At 34.7% G+C, this 22261-nt stretch overlaps 1 protein-coding gene across 2 annotated transcripts in view; it reads left to right on the top strand.

Annotated features, from left to right (window-relative positions):
- Ngly1 (N-glycanase 1) overlaps positions 1-22261 on the top strand; it is a 51258-nt gene that overhangs the window by 7574 nt on the left and 21423 nt on the right. For both annotated transcript variants that reach the window (XM_026406103.2, XM_026406111.2), the window contains exons 3-4: positions 4123-4368; positions 15079-15244. In XM_026406103.2, the coding sequence (XP_026261888.1) occupies positions 4123-4368; positions 15079-15244 (412 nt within the window). The remainder of the gene's footprint in view (positions 1-4122; positions 4369-15078; positions 15245-22261) is intronic.

Here is a 22261-nt window from a genome sequence, read left to right as displayed (position 1 = left end):
TGGTGCAAGAAGACCAGTTAGAAAGCTTGTTAGTTCACCTAAGGGATGGTAGTGGCTTGTATAAGTTCCTTGAGGGCAGAACTTTGAGTATTCTTTTGTTCCCTGTGTTGTTAACTCTTGGACTAGTGCTAGTGACTTATAAACTTAGGCATTCAGTAAGTATTTGTTGAATTAAGTACTAATAGCAGTGGAGATGGGGAGAGATAGATGGATATAGGATTTCTTTTGTAATGGAGTTAACAGATCTTGTTGAGTTGGATGTGAGTTATATAAGGGAGGGAAGGAATGGGGACTTTTAGGTTTTGGTTTGTGAAATTAAGTGCATTGGAGTACCACTAATTGAGATGGAGAATTCTTGGAGAGCATGTTTCAGAAGAGGAATCACTATTTACATTTTGGAAAATTATAACTACTTAGCCTTACATAATACTCTTTATGTATCCTTACATAAATACTCTTTATGTAAGGATATTAGGCAGGTAAGTATATGAACATTTAAAACATTTTTAAGAGTCAGTAAGTGGGCTGTATTTTTTACCTTTTCTGAAAATATGGACTCTTGATTAAACTTTTGGCCATATCTATATATTCTTTGAGGAGTGATTATGAAGAGATGGGAAAAAAAGGAGCAAGGCAAGAGCTTGCATCTATATCTTAGATGTTGACTGAGACCTAGATCCAGATGCCTGTCCTGCTGTTTTTCATATTTCAACTCAAAATTCCACCAATTTCTTTTTGGTAGTAGATTTCAATTTTGGCTCCATTGGTTCCTTCCATAACCCATTTGCCTGCCTTTTTGAGTGCTGCTAAATTAAAAGTATGAGATCAGATGTCTCTGTATCTGGAAGCCACATATTTGGTCTCTCTTCCCAGGCTTCATCATAAGATGCTAAGTGTTTTCTTTTTTTTAAACAATTTTATTAATTTTATTTTTTTATTTGATACATGATAATTGTACATTTTAATAAGGTACCATGTCATATCTTGATTGATTTGTAAATTAGGTAATGATTAAATCAGGGTAATAAGCATATCCATTACCTTAACCTCTTATTTCTATATAGTGAGTACATGAACTATTTTAGATATTACATGAATTGTTATCAACTATGTTCACCATGCTGTGCCATAGAATATTAGAACTTATTCTTCCTAATGGTAACATTGTACCATTGGCCATCTTCTTCCTAAATCTCTTCACCCTGGTTTCTAATGTTTGGAACATTGTGTTTGAAATTTTGCCTGTCATTTTGTATGTGATTATCACGGTTGTAGATGTGTTCTTTACCTCTTGCACTGTTTGTGCAAGCTTGTGGGTTTTGGCCTCTTTTTAGTAGGGTCAATTATAGCAAAACAACTAAGATCATACAGTTTGAGCCAAGCATGGACAACTTGTTGAGACTGTATTTCAAAATAAAAAGGTTCAGGGGTGTAGTTTAGTGAGAGCATGTCTGGTTCAATCCCCATTACTACAAAAAAAAGATGATGCAGTATGAATCCTTGCTCTGCTAATTATTCTGTAGCATCAGGTAGGTTATTTAACTTCTCTGAGCCTTAATATTTTCATATAAAATATGGGGATAAATATAACAGAGTGGTTTCAGTGTGATTGTGAAAATTGTGTAAAATGCTTGCATAGTACCTATATAGTAACACATTGTAGTGTTTTTTGTTTTCTTTGTTTTTTGTTTTGTGTTGTTTTAAGCTATTGTGGATAACACATGGACCTTGCTGTCATCTTCTAGCTTTTTTAAAAGGATTCGTCTGAAATTGATTTTCATATTATCATTGTATAATATCTTGGTCAATTGATTTCTGCAGGCCCTCCATCACCAGGGAAATAAAGTCATTCTCAAATGTGGAATTTATTTTAAATGGTCACGATCTTCAAGTCTTTCTATACTACATAATGCAAGAAACTTGTATATCATTTACAGTTGGCATAATTTCTTTTTATCACTGTTGCTTCTTAACATTTTGAAACTTGATTTTCAAAGTAAAACTTCATTTTACTGGTTTGCTTATTGTGTAATTTGCCAACTATCTTACATTGTGTGTTTGATTATGATATTTATTTTATCTTAAAGCCTTCTGATTCTACTGTGGATGTTTATTAAATGAACAAAAATATATTTTTATTTTGTTTAGACCACTGGGAAGGGGTATATATTCCCCAAAGATAAACTTAAAAAGTTTAGAGTAAAAAAGGTTATTTTAAGTTTATCTTTGGGGAATATATAATAATATATATTATATATAATAATATATATATTAACAACTTGAACATGACGCCAGCAGATTGGGCTAATGTGTGTAAAGCTGTGCTAAATGGAGGACAATACCTGTTATGGAAGGTTGCCAATGAGGAATTTTGCAAGGAGACGGCTAGGCGAAATGCGGCAGTCTGGCTGGGCACAATTCAGGAGCCACTTGTCAAAAGAAACGAACTTTGTTTTTGGAACCACACACGCCAAACAAAACAGCTCCTCAGGAAAACCTTCAGAGCCCAACTGCCACCACCGGCTTCCCACAAGCCTCTCCCCCAAACCCACAAGCCTCTCCACCTCCCACAATCCTCCTGCTTTTGAGGCCGATTGGCTGGGTCGCCTGGGCGGAGCCAAAAAAATCCCCCAATGAGCAGCTCCGTGGTCTGAAAGGGCAGGGAAACAGCCCAATGAGCATCTCCGCAGAGGAGCCAATCAGCTAGATGTTGCTGGGGCTGCTGTGAGCCAATCATCAGCTGGCAGTCCGAAAGGGCGGGGAAACAGCCCAATGAGCATCTACGCAGAGGAGCCAATCAGCTAGATGTTGCTGGGGCTGCTGTGAGCCAATCATCAGCTGACAGTCTGAAAGTTTGCTGGGGCCCCTTCAGCTATGGCTCTCAACAGACCACCTTTCTATTACTGTTAATAATCCATAGATATGGGCTGTAAGCTCAATAGTACAGCACTTGTCTAACATATGCAAAGCTCTGCATTTGTTTGCAAGCATTGCAAAAAAAAATCCATAGTTTTGAAATGACTCTCAGCAAATACTTTAAAGCTATTCTTTAAAGATTTATTTAGAAGAGTCAGAGGCTTTTATATAACTTTCTTTCTAAATATATTTTAATTTTTAATTGACACATAGCAATTATACATATTTACGTGGAACCGTGTGATATTTTGATATATGTTTACAGGGTGTAATGATCACATCAGGGTAATTGACATACCTATCACTTAGACAAATATGTATTATTTCTTTGTGCTGGGAACATTCAAAATCTTCTGTTACGGGCTGGGACTATGGCTCAGTAGTAGTGGGTTCACCTAGTATGTGTAAAGCATTGGGTTCCATCCTCAGCACCACATAAGAATATATTATAAAAAATATATTTTAAAAAATCCTCTGTTAGCTAGTTTGTCAGAGTATTCAATTAATTGTCATCAATCATAGTTATCCTACTGTGTTATATAAATTCTTATTGATCCTTTAGTATGACTATTGTTACTATTTCATAGGGAATTTCATAGATAATAATAGTATCATACTCTATTGCAGAAAAAATAGGAATATGTATTTTGAAACCCTTATTCCAAAAGATAATATATTTTTCTAAAGGTCTTTTGAGCTCTATTAAATAAGTGTTATTTTCTAACAAGACAAATTTTCTTAATTTTCTAGTTTGGGTTTAGGCATTATCTAGCTTTGTAGTAAAAAAAGAGTTATTGTGGTAAAAATAAAACCCACAATTGTTAAAATATGATGCATTCATTGATGTATTAGGCAAAAGGGAATGTTGGAGGAGAACTGCTCAGCTCCTGGTAGTCAGGAAGCAGAGAAAGAAGGGGGAATGAACTTTAGGGAAGATGGATCCTTCCAGGGCTTCCCCATAGTGACCTACCTCCTCTAGCCCATGCCCTACCCACCTACCTGCAGTAATTACCCAGTTAGTCCATTTAAACTAGGATGGATCTATTAGTTATAGCTCTCATAATCTAAACATTCCACCTCTGGATATTCCTGCATTAACACAAGAGCTTTAGGGGACACCTCATATCCAAACCATTACAGTTGACTTTGTTGTATATATTAGTATAAAACAAAGATTAAAAATTTTCCCAATTTTATCCATTCCAGGGAGAAACACATCTTATATTTCCTAAAAAAGCTTCAGTGGAACAACTGCAAAAAATTCGTGACCTGATTGCCATAGAGAGAAGTAGTAGATTGGATGGATCAATTAAGAGCCACAAAGTAGAATCATCTAAGCAACCTGCAACTACTACCCCGCTTCCTACAACACAGTCTTCAAATGCTAATGGGTTAACCCAACATGCAGGAAACCATCAAGGGCTGTCATCAAATCTACCCTCTGCTCCAAAGGTAATGTTAGCATTAAACTTTTCTTAACCATTCTGTCAAAGTATTGAAACAGCAAAAGCTTTAGACTATGTTATGATTTATTCCTGAATTTGTGGCGCAGATATTCTTGGTTCTTAGAACATATCCAGATTACTTCAGTGTTTTAAAATTTTCAAATGACTATCTTTTATTTATATTTTGAAACTTACAGCTTATTGATTCTGGGGTTTCTTTATCATTTATAAATGTACCTGTTGCCTTGCCTTATGACTAAATCAGTTATACAAATTAGCATATATTTTTAACTTAAAATAAATGGACTTGCTGAATAGGAGTATCACCATTAAATTAGGTTTCCTTTAATTCTCTGATGTTTTTATTTGGTGGTACTGGAGAGTGGCCCACACATGCTAGGCACACAATCTACCACCAAGTCAGATACCCAGCCCTATTTTATTTTATTTTAACACACATTGCCTCTAAATTTCCCACACTGACTTCAAACTTGAGATCTTTTGCTTCAACCTCCCCAGTTGCTGCAGTTACAGGTATGTGCCATCATACTCAGCTTAGCACATTCACATTTCTAATCTAAATTTTACCTGCTGTTATTTGCCATGAGAATTATTAATTCTAATAGGCCAACCACTGTCAACATCTTAACTGAAAAATTAGCTTCTTTGGGCTTTAGGTAAATAAAAATGCATTCATATATTAATAGTGGATGCTGGAAAATTAGTGAAGTTTATTTATTAGCATACATAGATATATACTTCAAAGAACTGAAATAGATTTTTGGTATTTTACAGACATTCTATATAAGCCTAAATGATCCCATTTATTAGGAAATAAGTATCCTTTTTATAAAAATTTCTTCTGATAGAGCTCATTAAGTATTCTCCCCCCCCCCAAAAAAAAAAAAAAGAAAAACTTGACCACATTTTATTTTACAAAATATCTTTGCTGGACTAAGTAGTATTTTGTTAGTATTCTGGCTCAGGAAAGAATTTTCTGAATCTTCTTTAATATTCCTTTTTTTTTTTTTTGCTTCTTACCCTTGCAATTAACCTAATGTACCATGTAAAAACATAATCTCATTCTATGGCTAAGACTAATTCTACAGTTTAGAAGAAAATAAACTTTCTCAAAGATGTATGCTATTAATAATCTAGTATTTCTCAAAGATATATATGCTATTAATAATCAAGTATTTATCAACTCTTACTTCTCTAGTCCTGGAAACAAAATATTTTTGTGTGTATTTCTTAAAGAAGTTGGAAAAAACTGAATGAATCTTATTTTTTATAGATAGCTCTTGGCTATTCATAGACCACTGGAATACACCTTTGTTTTCAATGTATCTATAAAGTTTATTTAGAGAAATAATAGGTCACCATCAAGTTGGATTCAAGGAATGCAATATATTTTTTATACTCTGTAATTTTTTTTGTATTAAGCAAGTAAGCAATGAGCAAGTCACTATATGCAGGAGTGTGGCACATAAAAACAATTATAATTATATAGTCTTTAAGGATCTTAAGAGCTTGTTGGAAAAACTAATTGAACAGTATAAGAAATGTAAATAATTCATGATATGTATAAGAATTAAAGGTACAAGGTTGCTTTTTTTTTCTTTAAGAGCTTTATAGTTATACATAGTAGTTGGCTTCATCTCAACAAACTCATACATGCATGGAAATTGATTTTAGTTTATTGATTACTCCATTTTCCCATCCCTTTTCCCTTCTTCCCTCTCTCTCTTCTTCCATCTTCTTCCACTACCCCGTTTGACTTCCTTTCACTTGTCTATTAATTTATATTTGATTTTTTTTATATTAACCTATCCTTCCCTCCCCCATTAGCTTCCACATGTGAGAGAAAACATTCTACCTTTGAGTTTCTGAGTTTGGCTTATTTCACTTAGAATGATACGCTCCATTTCCATTCATTTAGCAGCAAATGCCATGATTTCATTCTTTTTTATGCTAGAACTCCATTATATATATATGCATCACAATTTCTTAATTCATTCATCTATTGATAGGCATCTGTATTGGTTCCATGGTTTAGCTATTATGAATTGTGTTGCTATCCACATGAAGGTGACTGTATTGTTGTAGTATGCTGATTTTAGATCTTTGGGGAAAATACCAAGGAGTGGGATAGCTGAATCATATGGTGGTTTCATCCCTAGTTTTTTGGGGAATCTCCATAGTGCTTTCCAGAATGGTTATACTAGTCTGAAGTCCCCCCAACATTGTACAAATATACATTTTCCCCTACAACCTCACCAGCATTTATTGTTGTTCAGTATATATATTCTTTAAAAATATTTTGTTATTTAAACTTTTAATCACCATAAGTTACTGCCATATAGAACTTAATAGTTATTTTCTCCTGCTTTGCCCGTCTTAAGTGAGGACACTAAATAAGGTTAGGATGGAAAAAAGCAAGAGAGAGATTTAAATATTTTACCTGTATATAAACTAGATAAATCCTGATGAACTTGTATATTTCTTTGGTTACAACTGTATCAAGCAAAATTTTGAAAATATAAGTCAAGATGATAGTCATTGTTGAAATAGCTCTAGTGCTTTTCCTTTAAGATTCAAAACAGCAAAAACAATTTTTAAAAAACACAGAATTCCAGAATTTTAGATGCATTATTTCCAGTTTTATGATTTTGTCTAGATTAAAAACATTGTGAATTATGATTTGCTTAAAATATGATTTATTCAGTAGTTTTACACAGCTAGTCCAAATGTATGCTATTATTTGGTATATGACTACTATTAGAAGGTATATTAAATTAAGAATTTTTCATGAACTCTTAGTTACTGTTGCCTGTGGTGTGTATTGATATGTATTTATTTTTTATTTTTTATTAATATTTATTTTTTAGTTGTAGTTGGACACAATACCTTTATTTTATTTGTTTATTTTTTATTTGGTGCTAAGGATCGAACCCAGGGTCTCGTATGTGCCAGGCGAGCACTCTACCGCTGAGCCCACAACCCCAGCCCGTGAAACTACCACTCTTAAAGTAATACCTATATGCCCTTCATTAGGGGATTACTTAAATTGTAGTATGTCCTTATATTGGCATATTTGGTATCTGTTAAAAATGATGTTGGCCCTTTGAGAAGAAGAGCATTATTAAATGGGAAAAATGTAAACAGAATTCTAAAATTAAGCAACATAAATTGTGTGTATGTGTGTAACACATGAATTTCTCTTAATGTTTCTCCCTCTAGAGATAACATGCGTTCTCCCTTGAATATGAATCTACTTTTCCAAATAAACCACTACCTATGCCCTTTAGAAAGTGATAAAAATAAAAAAAATATATATGCAAAATATTAAAAAAGAGCACTACGTGGAGATAACCATAATTTCCTCTGAGTAGTAAAGTTATGAGTTATTTCATATTATTGGTGCCATTCCTGAATTTTTTACATTTCTTACTTTTTAAATAGAAAAAAAGTTTTTTTGGTAAGAAATAAGTTTATTGAATTCCAAGTTTAATTAAACGGTCATTTAAAATGTATTATTAGAACCTTTGTGTTTTAAAACAGACTTTAAATTTAAAAGCCACAAAAATAAAGGATACATAAAGGTTGAAAGAGCATTAGTGGGCCCATGGAGCCTTGATCCTTTACCAAAGAAGTGAATTTGCTAATCTATCTTCCACTGATGATATCACATGATTTGAAAGAATCACATGCATTGAACTTTTTTTCTTGTAAAGGCTTAAATATATCTCACACCAGAAACCAAAATAATTGGAAGTATGATTAGGGAAGAAAACATCTCTAAAACAGATTTCACGTTTTAAACTATCATTTATACTCCAAATAACTTTTATTCTGTCAGGCAATTAACTGCTGCCTTATGTAGCATTAGTACATGGTTACCCAGCTGCTGTAATCTCCAGGCAATCAGCAACCTTCTATTTTTATGGCTTAGTTGTTTTCAGAGTTGTGCCAATGAATATGTAAAGATATAAGGCAAGAAAACAAATGATTGTTCAAGATCATTTGAATGCCATTAAAACCACAATGAATGAGGTAATTTCCAGATTGAAAAGGATTAAATTGAAAATAAAAATACTCTGGATGAGTTCTTACCCTTTCAGTAAATGAAAATCTGCATTTAAGAAAAAGATGCCACTTTAAATGTCTCATTTTTATAAGAATTCTTCTGAATAAAAATGGAGACTTTTTTCTGGAGCATATTCTAAAGGAGCATATTCTTCTCCATTGTGAATTCCCTGTATTTCTTATCACCAAATTTGTATCAGATTTCTTCTGTCTGTAGTTGCATTCATCCCTTTCGTTTTTAGGGGTTTTGTGCTGATTTTGGGGGGGGGGGGTTGGGGGTATTTGTTTGCCATCCTGGGGAGTGAACCCAGAGCATGTGTTCTACCACTGAGTTATATCTCCAGTCCATTCTGTAGTTTTTATTTTGAGACAAGGTCTTGCTAAAGTGCCCAGGCTGGCCTTGAACTTGAGATCCTCTTGCTTCAACCACCTGAGTTGCTGAGATTACAGGCATGTGCCATCCCATCCAGCTCATCCCATAGTTCTTTATAATCTGTTTAAGCCAGAGTTTAGGCTTAAATAGATCATAAAGAACTTAAAACTACATCATATAGTCTATAAATTCATTTAACCAGGCACCTTTGAAGTTCTTTGTAACTGCAAAAGGAGGAAGGAGCATGCCATAGAGCATGTTACTTTTAACTCCCTCTACTTTGTAGCATTTTTCTCTCTTCCTCAGAATGGCTTCTCCAATCTGTGAGGGAGTGACTATTTGTCCAAATATTAAATATTATTATAACTTAATTGCTTTACTTCTGGGACAAAAAATATAAAAAGCTCTAATATTTTTTTCCCACATCCCAGTGAACTATTTTGTATTTGTTACCAGACCCAGGTTAGGAGGCTTATCCAATGGAAAACCCAAAGTCCTGGGGACAAGTGTTGAGAAGAAAGAAAGGCTTTATTCAGTAACTAAAGAATGGTGAAGTGGGAGCCCTTGCCCTTCTCAACTCTAGGGAGTTGAGGGATTATAATATAGGATAGGATTAATGAGGGAGACAGGGGCCATAAAGGAGAGAAATATTCATGTCTTTTCTGGGAATAGGTGCCCCCCTTTTTTTCTTCACTCCCTTTATGAAGGTTTGATGTTTCTAATCACTCTGACTGATAGATGTCTTTATCTTTAATGGGGTTGGGGAAGGGGTGCCGATGTCTGGGCTGGCACTGAATCACCAGCCACCACACACCTTGTAGATTCAAACAGCAATCCTTTATTCCCGAACTCACACCAGCCTCCACACACGCTCAGGGGAAATTCTCAATCTACCGCACAATACACGTCCTAAATACTTTTTCTCCACGAGAACTCAGGCAGCAGGCACGCCCTACTCCCAGCAGCAATAATCTTCAACCTCTAACTTCCCTAAAACTCCTTTTGTCTTAAACCGGGAACACCCTAAGGAGCTGGATACTTCCTCAAACCTGATCAGCTCTAAACCCGGATCCGCCTTGGTCCTTGAGCAAGGTCACCTTACATGCAATGTCAACAGTGAAATCCATTTAACATGGGGTACACTGGCAAGGAAATTTTGAAGCGTCATTCCTACTTGACAATGGCCCTCAGCAAAAGGGTGATGGTGGAGGGGATAGATCTAGAGTGATAAAGCAAGTCTAGGTCAAGTTAACCCTCTAGTGTGATATTATAGTTTTAGACAAAACGTTTCTCAAAAGATCAACATGTCTACATGCAGGGCTGAGTAGAATCTGACCTTCAAAGATTAAGCCTAGAAAGGAGATAGACACAGTATGAAAACTGAGGTGCTAAGCCTTTCATCCTATTCTAGTCACCCATCAACACTACAGTAAACGCATACTTTAGGTCCCTGAAGAGTAACCTAGTCAACTGCTGTCATCATGACCCACACATCAGAGGAGTACTGGTACAGCAAAGATATTGGGAAACTAATGTATTTCCCAGCTGTGTGACCTCCCAAATCAGTGATTTTTGTTTGTTTGTTTGTGATGCTAAGAATTGAACTCAGGGCCTTGTGCACGTGAGGCAAGCACTCTACCAACTGAGCTATATCTCCAAACCTAAATCAGTGACTTTTAAGTCAACTAAAAGCAAATGAAGCTAGAGGGTTAATTTTTCCCCCACTTTGGTAGCACCATGGTGTACTTAATCCACTTTGAAGCACCACTTGTACAACTCAGTCTTGTAGCTTTCTTTCCTTAATAACACTATTACAAGACTACTTATCAAGATCAATGGTCTTAGGCTGAAGCTGTAGCTCAGAGGCAGAGCTTGCCTATCACATGTGCAGCACTGGGTTTGATCCTTGGTACTACATACATACATACATACATACATAAATAAAATAAACAAATCCTTAGCACCACATAAACAAACAAACAAAATAAAGGCATGCTGTCCATCTACAACTACAAAAAAGTTTAAAAAAAAAAAAAAAGATCAACAGTCTCCACTGTTGCCAAATTTAATGTATTTTTTTTAGTTTATTTTTATTTGACCACTTAGTATCTTTAGCTCTTTTTGCTACTGTAAGTGGTTCAACTACTGACCCAGTTGCTCATGTCAAAAATCCATGGATCATTCCTAACATATTTCATTCCTTTTCTAACTGCTTCTGACTCCTGTACAGTCAGTCACCAAGATGTGTTGATTCTACTTCCTAAGTTCTTCTTAAATCCATTTACTTTTTCTACCAATATTATATGAGTTCCCTAGTTTAAGACCCCACCTTTCTTGGAGTTCTCCTATAAGCTTCTCTCAGATCTTCTGATGGCTCCTTTTCTACAACCCCCCCCCCCCCCACACACACACACAGATCTGATCTTTTTATTCCCTTGCTTAAATCTTTTTAATGTCTTTCTTTATAATGGAAAGAGACCAGAGAGATCTAGCCACTTATCAACCCAACCTAACCCTCAACTTTACTTTTTCACCATTTCCCACTTACTATATGTACTGAATGCCTTGATTTCTCTGAGTCTTCACACTATGCCAAGTATATCCTCCTACATATAAGCTCTCCAGCTGCCTTCCCTTGATTCTTCTGACAGGAGTGGGGTCTTTTTTTTTTCTTTTTTTGAGATGTTGTTTTATTTTATTATTTTTTTTATTAGTTGCTCAATTTTTTTTTATTAGTTGCTTAAAGGAGTGGTCTTTTTCCTTTTCCTTTATATTTTACCACAAATGTCATTTCTTCAGGGACGTCTCTATAGAACCCCAGTTGTAAAGTCTGATTTTGCCCTTTATATATTTGCTTTATAATTCTTAAATATCTGTGAATGAAGTTATTTAACTTACATTGTATTCCCAATACCTAGCAAATAAAGCATCAATAAATATTTGAGTAAATGAACATTGTTGTATTAGTATGTATTCATAGATTGCTTGCTCTGTGAAGGTAATGTTCTTTTTAGTTTGATCTTCATTATTTTTCCAATACTTAACACATTCTCACAGACAAATATTTGTTGAATTACTGTAGTGGTTCTGTCATGTAATACTTTTTCTGTCTTGCCTCCCATGCCAGTGCTTTACTTAATTGTATTTGACAGTGGTTTGCTTTTTTTTAATCAGCCTCTCTCTACCTTTTAAAATGCATATTTAACCAATTTACATTTACTGTAATTGTTAAACCTTATTTTTGTGTTTCTGATTTCCTCTCTACCTTTTAAAATGCATATTTAACCAATTTACATTTACTGTAATTGTTAAACCTTATTTTTGTGTTTCTGATTTCCTTGCTTTTCTGTTTTTTTTTTTCTTTTTTTTTCTTTTTGTTTTGTTTGGATCAATCAAGTTTTCCATTATTGCCACTCTAAGGGTTAGAAAGTTAACTTTGGTTTTCTAATTATCGACCTGAAATTTCTAATTCAAATATTGAATTTTATATTTTTTTTAAGGACAGTAACCTCTATTTTGCTCCTTTGTCACTTTGCTTATGAAAAGAAATTGGAGATTTTACTTTCCAGTTGTGACTGTGTATTTAGACTAATCAAAACTTAAGTTTTGCCAGTTTTTTGTTTATTTGATTGATTTTTATCCTACTCTTGAATGTCTTGTTCTATTTATACTTATTTATTTATGTAGTCTGTATATTTACATTTTTTTAATGGTACTGACATTGAACACAGTATATGATATTTTTTGACTAATTTACCTAATAATTCTTTTAGATAAGATTTTTGGAGTGATATTTTCTCTGTTGTAATACATCAGAAAGTGTATTTATTTATTTAACTAGGTATGAATTCTATTTTAGCCATTTTTTTGAATTTCAAAAATTTTGCTTCTTTACATGTTATGTTTCTGACTGCTTAAAGGCTTTTAGAAATTTCTTTTTTAACGTGGGTTGAGAATGCACCCTTATATGCCTAGTTTTTGTTTTGTTTTCCATTAATACTGGCTCTTCAACATAGAAGTGTGTTTCTTACATTGTTTCTACCCTCTTTCTACAATTCCTGTTAACCAGATTTGAAAACTTAGGAATTTATTTTCACTGTCTATTCTCTTTATGTCTCATTCTTAGAAAATGCTTTTGCTAAAATAAGGCTTTTGATTGATTGATAATTCTTTTGTTTGTTTATTCTACTGTTTGGTACCATCTACACTTTTTTTCATTTTGTTTTTAAATTTTTATTTCCACAATCCATAATTGAAACTTTGAATACAGATAGTTTGATTTAAAGATTTTTCCAGCTTTATAATGATGACAAAGAAATACAATATATATTCAGTGAAAACCATACTTGGAAATCTGAATTTTGACCCTTCTTGGGCCTGTGATGTGCAGTATTAGATTCTTAGGTGATGCTGGGCAGTGGCAATAGCAGTGACCTGCAAATTCCAGTCAGCCATGCCATCACAAGTAAACAACTTATGCTCCAGAATACCATCTTGCTAAATGTCATGTTCAGTAAGTTGGGTGTATGAAATGCATTTTCAGTTTAAGGTATTTTTAATTTATAATAGTTCATTAGGTCATAATCCTATCAAATCCAGAAGCATTTACACAGTAAATCTCAAAATTGCTGAAGATATACTTTTTTTAGTCTTTCTTTTTCTTATTATTTTTTAGTTGTAGATGGACACAATATCTTTATTTTATTTATTTAGTTTTATGTGGTACTGATGATCGAACCCAGGGCCTCACCTGTGCTAGGCTAGCACTCTTATCACTGAGTCATAAACTCACCCCAGTCTCTTTTTTATTTTTGCTGGTATTTCTGTAGGATTAGTTCTTCTGATATTGATACTAATGACTCTTCTTAACAGTATATGTTGATTTTCTTTCTTTTCTTTTTTTTTTAACCTTTGAGGTATGTATATTTACTTTCATTATATACTTATACAATCAGAGATTAAAAGAGCATGTTGGTAAGTTGTCCAAGGGTATGTAGCTATTAAGCAGAGTTAACAGGTATATAGGTATGTTTTTTTTAAATTATTCTTATTTGTTATATATGACAACAGAATGCTTTATAATTCATATTACACATATAGAACACAATTTTTCATATCTCTGGTTGTACACAAAGTAGAGTCATACCATTCATGTCTTCATACATGTACTTAGGGTAATGATGTCCATCTCATCCTCACCATCCTTTTTACCCCCTTCCTCTCTCCCTTCCCCTCCTCCCTCTGCCCTATCTAGAGTTTGTCTATTCCTCCCATGCTCCCCCTCCAACCCCACTATGGATCATCCTCCTTATATCAGAGAAAACAATGAGCATTTGGTTTTTTGGGATTGGCTAACTTCACTTAGCATTATATTCTCCAATTCCATCCATTTACCTGCAAATGCCATGATTTTATTCTCTTTTACTTGCTGAGTAATATTCCATTGTGTATATATACCACATTTTCTTTGTTCATTCATCTACTGAAGGGCATCTAGGTTGGTTCCACAGTTGCTTTTGTGGATCATTATACACAAGTTCTTGCTTGTCTATATGTAAATAATTGCATTTGTTTCCAGCAACCTTGAGGGGGTCAAGGCAGGCTGCATGGTGCAAAGTGTCAGAAGCAACTGGTCATGACTTGGTTATTCCTTTTCTTTTGAGACCTTAAGCATGTAGCCTTACAGCTCAGAGGCAAACTTCTTTGTTGATGGGATGCCAATGAGGGAAAAGCCAAAATGACCACATAGTTCTGCTGTTGGAACTTATGGCTTCTTTGTCCTTGAAATTATTTTGAAAACATTTTTGACCTTTCATCACCATTCTGCTAGGGGCGAATGTTGCCTTGGTTTTTTCCTTTATTCTATTCATATCTACCTTTCCTTTTAGGAGTTTGTATAATTCCTGATCCCTTAAAATCATGTCACCTTTCCTAGTATTACAAGCATTTGAAGTCAGATGCATTATTCAGAGCACTATCTTGATTTAAGCAGTGGTCAAGAATTCCACATATTTCTGTTAAAGTATGTACTCAGTAATATATTTAGAGGGAAAAGTAGATATATGTTAGATTCTGAACTAATGTGGCTATCTTCTAAGAGTATTGTAAAGGTAATTATATTTAGGGTGTAATTATTGTTTCTCAGGGAATCTATATGTTTTACTTTATCTGTGAAATCATAGACCCATAGGGGTTTTATTATGTTGTATTTTTGTAGCATATAGTGAAAAGCTAATTTCAATTTTTTTTTTCTATTAGGTTACTGCTGATTCAACCATTCTAAAAGTTCTTCAATCCAACATTCAGCATGTGCTGCTGTATGAAAATCCTGTTCTCCAGGAGAAAGCATTAACTTACATTCCAGTCAAAGAACTAAAAAGGAAATCACAAGAAAAGTTGTCCAGAGCCAGAAAATTGGATAAAGGTAGTGGCTTTCCATAAGAATTTATCGTTAAATATGCATCATTGCTAAATAAAAACTGAAGTAGTGCCTTTTTCTGAATACACTGTAAATAACCCGTTACTATATAGATTTAAAAAAAAAAACAACTTTTCTTGTATGTAGTTGTGTATGGACAGCATGCCTTTGTTTGTTTATTTTTATGCAGTGCTGAGGATTGAACCTAGTGCTTCACACATGCTAGGCAAGTGCTTTGCCACAGAGCTACATACAGCCCCAGCCCCTAATATATAGATTTTTAAGTTTAATAATAGCATAATTATAATAAATATCTCTTAGCTTGTTAAAAATTATTATATTGTAAAATACACATACCATTCTAACCACTTTTAAGTATAGAGTTTAGTGCTGTTAAATATATTCATGATGTTATAATAAAACCGTGACCACCATCTAGCTTCATAACTCTGTTTGTCTTATAAAAGTGAAGTTCTGTGTCCATTAAAATGATCACTCTCATTTTCCATCCTCCCTGTCAGTCTTTGGCAATCACCATTCTACTTTCTTTCTCTATGATTTTTTTTAATGTCTCTACAATTTTGACTGCTGTAAATATCTCATATAAGTGGAATCAATGTAGTATTTGTCTTTTGGGAATTGGCCTATTTTCCTTAGTATAATTTCTTCAAGATTTATTTGTTTTGTAACATTGCAGAATTTTCTTCCATTTTAAGGCTGATTTCTATTATGATCATATACCACATTTTGTTTATCCATTCACATAGTATTGATACTCAGGTTGCTTGTATATTTTATCTGTTATGAACAATGCTGCCATGAACATGGGTATACGAATATCTCTTTAAGACTCTGGTTTCAATTATTTGAGGTATATACCCAAAAGTGGAATTGCTGGATCATATGGTGATTTTGTTTTTAATTTTTGTGAAGATCTGCCGTATTCTTTTCCATAGAAACTATACATTTTCTTTCTTCAGTGTCCAGGGGTTTCAGTTTCTTTACATCCCGATAGCACTTACTATTTTCTGTTATTTTGTTTTATTGTTTGTTTCCTTTATAGTAGCCATAATAAGGGTGAGGTGGTATCTCATAGTAGTTTTGATTTGCCATGAGGTTGAGCATCATTTCATGTACTCACAATCCTATTGTTATTTAAAGTCTTGTTTTAGATCAAGTAAGAATAAGATAACTTAAATTTTACCTTCCCTTAATTCTTCTCTAGTGTTATTCATTTCTTTATGTAGACCCAAGTTTCTGACCTATATCATTTTCCTTTTCCCTAAAGAACTTCTTATATTTCTTTCATGGCAGGTCTGCTGGAGTTGAAGTTCCTCAGTTTTTGTTTACCTGAGAAAGTATTTATTTCTTCCTCACTTTTGAAGGATAATATCGCCAGGATATAGAATTATAGGTTGGTGGGTTTTTCTTTCATCACTTTAAATATTTCATTTTATTTTTTTTCCTGCTTGCATTATTTCTGATGAAAAGTCTGTTGTATTTTCTGTCTTATTCCTCATTCAAGATCTTCTCTTTGTCTTTGGTTTTCTGCAGTTTGAACAAGATATGCGTAGGTGTAGATTGTGTATATTTTTCCTGCTTGATGTTTTCTAAGTATCTTGGATCTGTGGTTTGGGGTATTACTTCAGATATTCTATGCTTCCTTCTCTCTTTTCCTTCTGATATGCCAGCATATATTCTATTTTACCTTCATTTATCTCTGTGCTTCAGTTGCTAGAGTTCTTAGATGTTCTGTTTAATTTTGAAATTTTTCTAGAGTTCTATTTCTTTTTCTGTCTTTTCCCTTTGCATTCCAGTTTGGGAAGTTTCTGTTGATCTGTCTTCAAGCTCGTTGATTCCTTGACTATTTCCAGTCTGCCCCTGAAAGGCATTCTTCATTTGTATACAGTGTTTTTGATTTCTAGCATTTCCTTTAGATTTTCTTGTTAGAGTTTCTGTCTCTCCACTTATATTACTTATTTGTTCTTACATGTCATCTACTTTTTCATTAGGGGTCCTAACATACAAACAAATCAATAATGTAAACATATAAGGTGGTTATTTTAAATTCCAAAATATATGCTGTATCTGAGTGGCCCTAATATTTGCTTTGTCTCTATAGACTGCTTTTCCTTCCTATTTTACATGCTTTGAAAGGTTTATTAAAATCTGATCATAATATATTAGGTACTAGGAGCTGAAGTAAACAGGACTTTTGTATAAAGATTTATGTTAATTTAACCCAAAGGCCATGTTTAATGTATGTTATGGCTCTAGGAGTCACTCAGATCATACTGGAAACCTGTTATTGTTTCAAAAATGGTAAGGTATGGGGATGGTACACAGGATCCTTGGTTCAATCCCCAACACCTAAAAAAAAGTACAGGGGAGGCTCTATAATGTTTGGACTAAATCTCAGTGTTTTAGTGGGCTTTTAGCCCTGGGTGTTACCCTCATACATGTTGTAGCTTCTCTCCCCAATAGGTAAGACAGGAGGCTATAAGGAGCTAGATTCAGGGAAATGGCCTCTCCCTAGTTCAGATAATGCTCTGGTAGAAGGCTTTTCCTAGCTGTGGGCATAGTTCACAATTCTTATTCTTCCCTTCTCTTTTCACAGAGCCATAAGGGTCTTTTTTGTTTGAGAACCTTGAGGTTCCCAAAAGCAGAATGCACAGAAGTGTGGGGAACTCTTCCCGTACTGTATTTCTCACTCCCAAATTAGACCATACTCAGTCTTATACTCTGCATTTTGTTTAACATTGTCATTTAAGCTGGGTAGTGGCACGTACCTGTAATTTTAGCTACCCAAGAGGCAGGAGAGTTGTAAGTTTGAGACCAGCCTGGGCAACTTGGTAAGATCCTGTCTCAAAATAAAATGTTTTAAAAATGTTTGGGAATGTAGCTCAATGATAGAGGGCTGGCCTAGCATATAGAAGGCCCTGAGACCAATTCCAAGTACTTGGGGGCAGGGTTAGAAGTTCTTAGAAGTTTATGGATCCAGGTAAGCACATGTTGGCCACAATCCTCCGAGTTGGTCTGTCTCTTAGGATTTGGGGGTGACCATTGGCTCTGTGACCTCAGCTCTCTGTTGGTTCCAGGAACAATCATTGATTTTCAGTTTGATGATACTACTTGGAAGAAACCAGATCAACAACTGAAAATGCCTGTGAGGGTTAGTTTGGTTTTATTTATTTATTTCCTATTTTAAATCCCCCCCCCCATCAGGGATTGAATCTAGGGATGCTAACTACTAAGTCACATTCTTAGCCTTTTTTATTTTTAGACAGGGTCTCACTGAGTTACCTAGGACCTCACCGAGTTTGCTGAGGCTGGCATTGAACTTGGGATCCTCCTGTCTCAGTCTCCCAAGATGCTCGGATTACAGGCATGCACCACCATACTTGGCCTTTTTCATCACTTTTTCCATATGTCATTTGCTACCCCTTGTATTTTGGTGGTCTTCATATTTTAGTGTTATATTGTTCTGTTTTCAATGACTGGCCTGAGCCTTAGACATAATTCTGCTTTCATTCTGCTGACCTTGAAACCATTCTTTTCTTCTTATAATAACAGATTTTTTTTTCTAATGTAAAGTAACAGTGCATGATGTGATCATAAGGTCCTGTTGAGCTTCGTGAACTATCCATCATCTTTTATGTATCTTATATAAATGCCTATTAGGTACTTATTGTATACATTCTGTGTTTGAGTCATTGGCTGGGCCATGCTGAAAAGAGATGATAATATAGCCCTTCCTTAAGCAACTGAACAGGGAACACGAATTAAAATAAGCTAACAACTGAGTGTGAGGCAAGTTCCAATAAATGTAACATGTGAAGTGCGAATTTAAAAAAGAATATGTTGCCAAATGAATAAATTTCTGTGAGAAATATATCAGAGACAGAATGCTTTAGTTTTGTTCAGCACATTCTTTCTCTCTAGGCAAATAACATTTAGGAAATTGCTCAAGGAACAAGAATTCGCAAAAAGGAGCATCAGGTGAATGGTGTGGTTATCCTGAGGTATTGGTCTATTTGTCTTCACCATGGGAATGGTTGTGTCAGTGTACTGAGAACCCTTCAAATCCATTAGTTTAGACTTTAGGTCCATTTCTCATAAAATCTATTGATGGTCCCTGTTGACATTTGTCTCCGAATTTTTTCCTCTTAAGTATTGTAAATGTAATTGCATAGGTGTGTTTTGTTTTGTTTTGTGGCAAATAGGGTGAAGATAAATAGTTCATAACTTCATCACATAGGAATATGACTTCTAAGATCTGTATACTCTTTCACACTTAAGAAGTTTTAACTGACATAAGAAAGAAAGAAAGAAAGAACACATCAGTTTAGTAGGATAGTATGACAAATCAGTAAAAGATTAGGCTTTTCTTTAAGGGCCAAGAAAAATCAGTGGGATTTATAAGCTGTCAAAGGACATAACAGGGTAGGAAACTGTAGTGAACAGCATGCATGAAGGCAGAGGAATACAGGCTATTTGGGAACAATACTACAGTTTGGCCATGTGTAGGGAAGGGTGTATGTAAAGCAATAATGGCAGATCAGGTAGGCTGAGACCTTATTTTGGTTGATTTTCAGTCTCAAGTAGATCAGTTGATATTGAATTTGTCTTTAATTTTTCCAAAAAGAATTGGAGTTAAAAAATGAAACAAATGATATTTCTAATAAAGTTTGAAATATAAAATAAGGACCAAAGAAATTAAGAGGAAGCACATATCTTAGTCAGATAACTAATCCATATTGTTACTGTGAGTGCGCATACAGCAGATATGATATATAATTCATTCATCAGAAAAGAGGAAATAAAAGTTTCTTAGGAAGTCACAATACTTGATTCAGTAGGCTTAACTGTTGAAGCTTTAATGAGGAGCTTCCGAACTGTGGTTAAAGAAGATTCATCTTTAACAGCTTGTAAGATGAACAAAAATCAAGAGAGAAAGGAGAGAAGAACTAAAACATGATAGTAATGGAATTTATATAAGAGTGTGAACAAGGTGACTGCAGGGGAGAAGGCAGATATGAAAGTTGTTTTGGTGATAGAAAATATGATACAAGAGGCTGGGGTTGTAGCTCAGTGGTAGAGGCATATGTGAGGCACTGGGTTTGATCCTCGGCACCATGTAAGAATAAATAAATAAATAAAGGTATTGTGTCTATCTACAAATAAAAAATTTTTAAAATAGAGTTATATATACATGAGGATGTCAAAGATGACTGTCTAATTTTGAATCTAGAAAACTAGAAAATGAGAGGAGTCAATGAAAGCAGGTTTTGAAGGAAAAAAAGCTACTAGTTTAAGGTATATATTGCATATCATCTGAATTGCCAAGTGAAAACGCAGGCCTGGGGTTTTGATAAGAGGTCAAGTCTTGAAAGGTACTTTAATGTGGTAGGTAAAGCCACGAAGGAAATGAGGTTGCTGAGAGTGAAAACAAAAGGATTACAGAGGTTCTTTAAAACACTGTAGCCTTAGCCTTGTGTGGGTATTTGCATTTAAATTGGTTTAAATTAAGTGAAATTAAAAATTAGATTATTTAGTCATATTCAAAACATTCCAGGTACACAATAACTACAGGTTGTTAGTGGCAACCCTGTGGGACAGTGCAGTATGAAATTATTTCCATTATTGCTGAAAGTTCTGTTAGAGGGCAATGTTTTAGAAACACAGAATACAGGAGGAGAAAGAGTAACAAGTGAAGGAAATTTGAACATTTAGTAAAATAAGTGGTATTGTTGATATAATGAGCGTATCAGCTAGGTGGGGTTTCGTTGGGCTGAGAGTAATAATGACTCCAGTGGCTTAAGGATTATTTATTTTATCATGTAAAAAATTACTGAGATAGGTCCAGGTGCAGTGGCACCTGTAATCCCAGCAGCTGGGGAGACTGAGGCAGGAGGACCGTTGAATTCAAAGCCAGCCTCAGCTAAAGTGAGGTGCTAAGCAACTCAGTGAGACCCTGTCTCTAAATAAAATACAAAATAGGACTGGGGATGTGGCTCAGTGGTCTAGTGCCCCTGAGTTCAATCCCCTGTACCCCTACCCCCAAAATTACTGAGATAGAAAGTGTGGTGTTATTGGTGTGCTGTTGTCAAAGACCTACATGCCCTTCTGCCTTTTGGCTCAGGCATACACAGTTTTCATCCTCCCCATCACCTCATTGCCTAAAATGTCTGGTGGAGTACCAGCCATCACATTTGTTGACCAGACATTAGGAAATAAGAAAGGAGAAACGGCAATAAAGTTTACATACCTCTATACTGAGCCTATCCTCTTGAAGTAGCCCTTCTTTGGAGTCATACAAAGCCTAGTAATTTGGCCTCTCTTAGATGTAAGAGAGGCTGGGACCTATAGTCTTTTAGTTGGTACATTGTCCTCAAAATTAGAATTGTATAAATAAAGAAGTAGCAAATGTATATAGTATGGCAACTAGCAGTTTCTGCCCTAGCACTTAACTATTCGGCTGAGATGATGACAAAGCCTCCACTGGCCAGGTTGGTAATGTTCTTTCATTTATGCAGTGGATTCTTTTGTTCCTTTCCAGACAAAATCTCACTTGAATTTATGAACTAGCACCAATGTTCTTATTTGAAGCAGAAGTGTAGTCCTTATTGCCCTATACACTGCTAGCGATAGTTAAGGCTCAGAAGCATGGTTTGATAATCAGCCTGGTAGAATAAATGTTTCCCTTGATAAAGTGCTTCAGACACAGGCAATACTTTTTGGAGAAGTGATAATTTATGTTGGCCTGCTGAATTGAATATGAATACATGGTGTGCAGAGTGTTGAGCTTTAAAGGTGTGTTGAAGGATGTCTACTGAGGATTTTTACCTGTTTTCTCCTCTTCTCTTTCCTTTATACACTGATACCATAGGTTTTCAGGGGATAAATTTAGGTCCTAAAATTGTTAAATTTTGTTACTGGGAAGTTACTAGAAACCCATTTACATTTATATGGAATCTTTGAAGATACAAAATTTGTAAATTTGAAGTCTTGGTTGTGTATTTT

This window comes from Urocitellus parryii, chromosome 3 (assembly GCF_045843805.1).
Source record: "Urocitellus parryii isolate mUroPar1 chromosome 3, mUroPar1.hap1, whole genome shotgun sequence".
Lineage (NCBI taxonomy): Eukaryota > Metazoa > Chordata > Mammalia > Rodentia > Sciuridae > Urocitellus > Urocitellus parryii.
Note: the sequence above shows the minus strand (reverse complement) of the source record. Positions and strands in the feature narration are given on the sequence as shown.